Source organism: Elaeis guineensis, chromosome 13 (genome assembly GCF_000442705.2).
Source record: "Elaeis guineensis isolate ETL-2024a chromosome 13, EG11, whole genome shotgun sequence".
NCBI classification, from domain to species: Eukaryota; Viridiplantae; Streptophyta; class Magnoliopsida; order Arecales; family Arecaceae; genus Elaeis; species Elaeis guineensis.
This window is the reverse complement of record NC_026005.2, coordinates 1,625,323-1,632,613: the sequence shown is the minus strand read 5'-3', so window position 1 is coordinate 1,632,613 and position 7,291 is coordinate 1,625,323. Positions and strand designations below refer to the sequence as shown.

The following is a 7,291-nucleotide window of genomic DNA, read 5'->3' as shown; positions in this document are numbered from 1 at the left end:
TTTAAATCTGCCCGTTTTAGTTTTATTTAAATTTTAGTGATTTTATGTTTAAGTATTGCTCATTGTATTTTAGCTGTAAAGAAATAACAAACCCAACTTGATCGGTCCCAGTTCGGACTCGAACGTTTCAGGTTAAGTCCAAATCATACTTATTCCCGACATGACCGGAATAATTTGTGGGTCAAAGCCTAAAATTCTTTCCATAGAATTGATTTGGCTCGACCTGATCAAATAATTGGTTGGGTTTGGATCGAAAATCATGACTTGAATATGAAATTAGGTTGGATTAGGTCAAGGACATCCTAGTTTTACTAAACCCATTTGCAGCCTAAATAGCAATTTAAGGTAATTTTATCATCCTATCCCGCGCCTAACTTGCATGCACCGAGTCTGCCACTATATCTACCAAATTTTGGCCTCAAGTCAATAACAAGCCTTCTTGTTTCATGACACTCAAACTCAAGGTTTTAACACAACAGCACTGGTTCAAAACCAGAGACAAACAAAAACTCCTCATCTTATTATTCTCTTTTTTAAAAACAGAAGAATTTAAATTTAAAAGTAAAATAAGGACCTGAAAAATAAATAATTCTTGATTCCAAGAAGAGAGCAGGCCTTTTAATTAAACCCGCTTATCTTGGTCCCATCTCGGCCATTTCGGTGGAAACCGTAACCGAGATGATCGAGGAAGCTTGGGACAAATTTGGGAAGATCAAATATCCACGAAGATTTCTCGAGATTTTCGCAAAACCTAGTTATTCTAATCCTCCCAATATGGTAACCCGGAAACCATTTACCATATTATCAAAAAAAATACTGCCCGAGATTACCAAAGCGTACACAAACCGATATTTCGGCTTTTTCTCTCTTTTTTCGTCTTTTATATATATATATTTTTCTACCATCACGTGCACTGCACATGCTTGTTATTTGTTCCCTCCTATATCTGGTCTTCTTGTTTCCCATAAGGCCAGAAGAGAAGCGTGGTGATGGAGACGAAGCGGATCCGGAGGCAGCAGCAGCAACAACAACCATCTCCAGGTAGCGGTTCCCACGAGCCGGAGAACGAGGAGGGGGCTTCTCAAGCCCTGCCGGAGAGGAAGCCTCTTTGGGGCTCGGTGAGGCCCCCGGTGGTCCTCGCCGGCTTCTTGCTGATGCTCCTGCCTCTCATCTTCATCATCTACAGTCGAACACCTTCCCTGGATTGGATTTGTAACTGTAGGGCTGGACGAGTTGAAGGAAGGGCAGAAAGCTTCGAAGCAACGGCAAAACACGGTATAGATTAATGTCTTCCTCCTCCTTCAAAGTTTCTCTCTGTTGTTGTGTGATTGGTTTCGTTAAAACGTTTCGTTCTTCTGTCTTTCTTATTTTGTCTTGATCTTTTTGTTCTTCTTCTCTAGTCCTTTTCAATGATTTTTATAGAGAACAATGTGGGACTTTTAATTCTTTTCTTCTTGTCTCCTGTTATAAGAATGATTGGAAGATAATGGATGAAGTCTTCGTCTTATTCTTTTGTTGGTTTACGTGTTCATTTGTGATTATTTGTATCTTTTTCTTCAATTAATTTTGTCGTTTTGTCTTCTAATCTTTGGAGTTTTAGGGTTTTTTATTCCATGGTTTTCAGTTTGGATTTTTGTTAAGAATACTGGGATTAGAAAAGGCAAAGATTATTCTGTTGTGATTTTTTTATGATTGGATTTTTTATTCTTAGGACTTTTGTTTTTTAAATTTATTTTGCGATCTATGACAAATATATTCGTTAAACAAGTAATATGGCCAAACACATGTAACTCATGCAAAACAAAGGTTGCCGTTTAGACGACATACATGACAAGAAATGATATATTTGTTAATTTGACATGATTAGCCAATTAATTAATTAATCTTAATTAAGTTAGATCTTATTAGCCTTTGTTGTGATAATTCAAAATTGTGACCTGAACGTATGATTACATCCATAAATAGGGAATTGTTTGGTACTAAGTCAACCTGTATTTACTTGATCACCATCTTGATCAGACCATTATTAAATCGGTTAGCACAAAGTAACCAAGCCAAGCTTCTAATCCCTAGGCCAAACTATTTAAGAATTAACTAGATCATTTTAGTTTTCTTTTCTTTTTTTTTTAATTATATTTTACTATACGTAGAAATTATTCAACTGTCAAATTGTGGGGCCAGTTGGTTGAGAAATTATATCTTATACCATGTACCCCATGTGGCCATACACTATAACTCTTCCCTATGCATCCCAATCAGGATGTGCTCGTCATGGTGATCCATGCACAGAAAGCAGGTATGCTCATTGGTGCAGTGTGCAATCATGTTGGTGGTATAATTTTACCTATTGATCTTTCTTTTTTGTCAAAAAAAGAAAATGTTGGTCTTCCTATTCTTTTTTCGACATTGAATTGCTCTCCTATTTGAGTCATTATAAAAAAGCATTATAATTTTGACCTCTCCAATTTCATTAAGCTAATGCCCTCTTATATGTGAAATTATCAGGTTCAGAAAATTGCTCCTTTGCATCCCCTAACAACACAAAGGCCAATTTTCTGAATGAAAATGTCACCAAGAACGATTTTCTCCAGAAAAATGTCACAGAGGACAATGATCTCCAGAAAAATATAACAGAGGACAACATTCACCAAAAAAATGTCACAAAGGACAAACTTCTTGGGGGCTTGCTGGCTGCTGGGTTTGATGAAGGATCTTGTCTGAGCAGGTACCAATCTGTTCTGTATCGCAAAGAATCACCCCACAAACCTTCTCCTTATCTATTGGAAAGGCTAAGAAAACATGAAGCTCTCCAGAAGAGATGTGGTCCAAACACCAAGCCGTACAAAAAGGCCATCGACCGGTTGAAGCCCCTTGGGAAGGGGAAGAAAAGGAAGAAGGGTTACAGCAATGAGACTACAGAATGCGGCTACCTGACAGTGATGCCATTCAGCGGTTTGGGGAATAGGATAATGTCTATTACTTCAGCATTCCTTTATGCTCTTCTTACAAACAGGGTCTTACTTATTGAGAGACATTCAGGCATAGGTGATCTCTTCTGCGAACCCTTTCCTGATACCTCATGGCTTCTACCACAGGATTTCTCTCCGAGAAACCAGTTTAGAAGCTTAAGTAAAACCTCTCCTCAGTGTTTCGGGAACATGCTGAAAAATAAAGTCATGGGTAATGGCATCAATGGTTCTTCAAATGAGTCATTATCTCCTTATGTCTTCCTTAATCTAGCCAATGGTTATAGTGACTTTGACCAGCTTTTCTTCTGCGAAGATGATCAACGACTGCTGCGAAAGATCCCTTGGCTCGTGGTAAGTTCCAACCAATACTTTGTGCCAGCCCTCTTCTTCATCCCCACATTTGAAGAAGAACTTGGTCGGTTATTCCCTGAGAGAGATACTGTTTTCCATCATTTGGGACGTTATCTTTTCCACCCTACAAACCCGGTGTGGGGTTTGATTACCAGGTCTTATGAATCTTATTTAACCAAGGCTGATGAACGAGTGGGTTTACAGATCAGAGTCTTCAATGGAAGAACCAATCCACTTGAGTACTTGAATCGGATCCTTAAATGTGCACTAGAGGAAAAGCTGCTGCCCAATATCAGTCTCCATGGACCTGTGGTTTCAACTAGTACTGGTGCCAAGTCCAAAGTCGTGCTCATAACTTCTTTGGATTCTACGTACTTTGAGAAGATAAGGAGAATGTATTGGGAGCATCCAACAGCGACTGGTGAGATCATTAGTGTCTATCAGCCGAGCCATGAAGGAGCCGAGCAGACGGGGAACACGACGCATGAGATGAAAGCATGGGCAGAGATCTATCTCTTGAGCTTGTGTGATACGTTGGTCACCTCCACTTGGTCCACATTTGGGTATGTGGCTCAAGGACTTGCTGGTCTAAAGCCATTGATTACAATGATACCGAGTAATCCTGATTGTCGTCTAGCCATGTCCATGGAACCTTGTTACCACTTTCCTCCCTTCTATGGTTGCAAGGCAGCAAACACCAGTGTTGACGCAGGAGCTGTACTCCCGTACGTGAGGCATTGTGAGGACATGAAGAATGGCCTTAAGCTGGTCTGAACGAGCCCTACTTTCGGATGCTAGAAACCAAGATTTTTTCCCACTTTCTCAGGGGTCCATGGTATTCTTGAATTTTAAATTATGATCAAATATTGTGGCTACTGGAAAGTCAACTTTGCATTTGACATATTGGAAAATTGTAAAAAGAAAAAAAAAAAAAACTGGATATGCCATTTTTTTGAACAATGAATGAATGAGAGGGATCATATTATATTTTGCAAGATTTTTTTTTTAGCGATGAAATTTAATGATTATGAACCTTGTCACAATTTATAAGAACTAGTATTAATGACATGATACAAATTTATTGGCATGTATGATAATTAGACATTGATTAACGTTTTATAAGTGCTTTAAATTTTTCTTCATAATTCTTATGAAGCTTCTATAGATTTTTGACTCCATGTACAAGCATCACAAATCTTTTCAGGCATAACTCAAAATCATTAGAAACATTTGGTAGGAATAAGTGCTTTTCGCCCCATCTAATCATTATCTAGTACTATGATTCAAGAGGTTTACACGATCTAGTGTAGACCATTCGGTCCAATATAGATAAGCTGGGATAAGGTCCAAGAGTAAGATACGCCACTTTAGAAAATTAAATTGTGCACCAAACTTTCGAGTATTCTCATTTGTATTGTGATATCAAATTGAGATGTTTTTTGAAAATAAAATTTCGAACTCCATGATGTGATGTCAACCCCTAAGAATTCCATGGACATAATAATGAAGGAAAATTTTTATCATTTTGATCTCAAAAAAGCAGTCAAAATAAAATTTCACCTCAAAACATACTTTGACAAGGTACATCTAAAAATCTAGGAAAATTAGGAGAGGTGACTCAGGATAAAGTCGAAGAAATTTTAGACTGCCTTCTTCCATAACTTCGGATTGAGACAGTCGTTTTCTAAGTAGTTTTTGGAGAATTTTGTAGAGGATGATGGATATCAAATTGAAGTGGAGCATCGCTATCCACCTGCAAATAGATGGTTAGACGGAGTTTGGAAATCATACGATAGTGCACCTCCTTCAAGGCTACAATTCTAAGCATTCAAACACTAGGATGATAGCTTGCCCTAGTTCTAGTTTGTCTATAATCAAGCTATCTACGGTTCTACACATGAAGCCATATTTAAGGTATGGTTGGCTATCTAACACAAAGCCCCTCCAATCTAGAGTTTACAGTTGGTTCTGCAACAAAGAACAACAAGAAAGAGAGACCACGGATAAGTCCAAAGGTTTCTTGATGATATTACAATGGTGCATCAGAAAGTCGAGGTACAGTTGCATCGATTAGAATAAAGGTACGAGGATCAACATGACAAGCATCATGTAAAGTGCAACTTTCACAAGGGGGACCTAGAGTTTGGCTCCAGATGAAGAAAGAAAGGTGGAAGGGCAAATGAAATAAACTGAAGGAAATTCTGCATGGTTCAAATTAAATTTTGAAGAAGATATGGGAGAGCACCTTCCAGCTTGATCTGCCACCATGCATGAAGAAGTATTTAATTAGTAATAAATGCTGAGAATCTGAAATATTTTAAGCCTTCCTCGCAAGATGAAGGCCAAAGTTAGAAACCTAGCTACTAGCTAGGGATGATATATAAGTGGATCAAGAAAGACCACTAGATGAATATTGCATTGTCAAGAGAAAGGTTACAGAAACCAAACCGTTGGGGGATTGAGTCCTCTTGAATTGACCAAAAGGATCTGCTTCTTTGTAAAGCCAAGTGGTTTATCTATGAGATAGGGAAGCATATATTTTTCTATCTATTGCTTGGATTCAGTAGCTTTAGTTTCCTTGATAGGAAGCTTTGATTCAGAAGGATCACAAAACTTTATATAGACCATATTACAGAGAGGACTGCATAGGATTTAGGACTAGAGATGGTAATCGGTCGTCAACCAATATTCGCACCCACCTCACAATTAAAAACCTCATAGCCGCCACACCCTGCCTCGTAAGCGCCTCAAGTCGGGTCAAATAGAGATGTAGGTCGGACCTGGTTAGACAGATAAAAAGGATTAGACTGGATTGTATCAGATATATATAAATATTATAATATAATTATAATTTGAAAGAGTGATATAGATTAACATTATACAGAGTCGGATTTGAGATAGGATATATCATTACTCATATTCGATCCAAATCCATTTTGGATTTTTTTTAGAATCCATACTCATCCCGTGTTCTAGTAGGATGTTTAGTGGGATGGCTAAAAACTTACCATCCCTATTTAAGAGTGAGACATCTGAAAGCCGAATTATACAATAAACTTTTGAATACCCTAACTGTACTTTATCCAATTGAGGTAATTTTTTTTTTTTTTAATGATCATCTGTTTTTAAATCACGGGCACGTTGTATGCTAGTCCGCAATCTTTCTTGAGAGTATGAAGTTACATATGACCACTTGGTTTGGAAGCTGTGATCTCTGACTTAAAAGAGGTAGATGCCAAACAGAAACTGCCAACTACATACAGCTGATCCTCAAAAAGAGGATTTCCAAGGAGCTGCCTTCCCTTTTACTCCTTCGCTGCTTAAACAAGGATGGAGATCGAGGAGAAATAGTAAAACCCTTGGCATTCTTTGAATGCCAGCGAGAACCAACCGGACAACAAGTCCAACCATAAATGCCTCCTCTAAGGTTTGCCCTTAATTAGAAGCTACCGTTGAGGGACTCCATTTTAAAAAATTTATTAATTACCGAATTTTGATGGGTCTTGTCAGGTGCTTCCCATCCCATCTAAACTCGTTTGAGTCTCTCTGATGCGAAAAAACAGAAAAAATACAGATCGTTTGGAATCCTTTGGCCTTTGAGATATGTGCTCGTTCTCTGTTCCTCTCTGTTTAATAAAAAAGAGAAAAATTCAGCCAGCTTGAGTCAATAGAAGAAGGAAAAAAAGATCATATGAACCCACCCCGTAGAAGAGAGAAAATGTAGTTTAATCTCCGCTGACCTGGGATCATCATTGAGTCTGATCTGGAAGGTCAGCAAATTTTTAGAATAATTTATTAGAGCGTTTCTGGATAAACTATTTTAGCTACCGAATTAGCAGTCTTATTAACCTAGGCTACAAACAAGACAGCAAGTTAGAGTACGTACTAAGTTAGCAAGAACGCTTCTTGATAGGCAAGCAACATTGCTTCGTGCTTTGTTTTTAATGCTTTTTGGGAGCTGAGAGCCCTTC

The 7,291-nt window shown here is 38.2% G+C and overlaps 1 protein-coding gene across 1 annotated transcript; it reads left to right on the top strand.

The window, feature by feature from the left end:
- The first annotated feature begins 692 nt into the window (after window positions 1–692).
- LOC140853327 (probable fucosyltransferase 8) lies at window positions 693–4,285 on the top strand. Its single transcript, XM_073247831.1, has 2 exons — window positions 693–1,275; window positions 2,506–4,285. Exons 1-2 carry the CDS (start codon window positions 990–992, stop codon window positions 4,092–4,094), a joined length of 1,875 nt encoding a protein of 624 aa, XP_073103932.1. The 5' UTR covers window positions 693–989; the 3' UTR covers window positions 4,095–4,285.
- The last annotated feature ends 3,006 nt before the right edge of the window (window positions 4,286–7,291 follow it).

What these genes read in the sequence shown, in the direction of transcription:
- LOC140853327 (XM_073247831.1), top strand. Translation starts at nt 990, where the DNA reads ATGGAGACGAAGCGGATCCGGAGGCAGCAGCAGCAACAACAACCATCT. An exon ending in CGAAGCAACGGCAAAACACG is followed by an intron (nt 1,276 to 2,505) that starts GTATAGATTAAT and finishes TGAAATTATCAG; the next exon opens with GTTCAGAAAATTGCTCCTTT.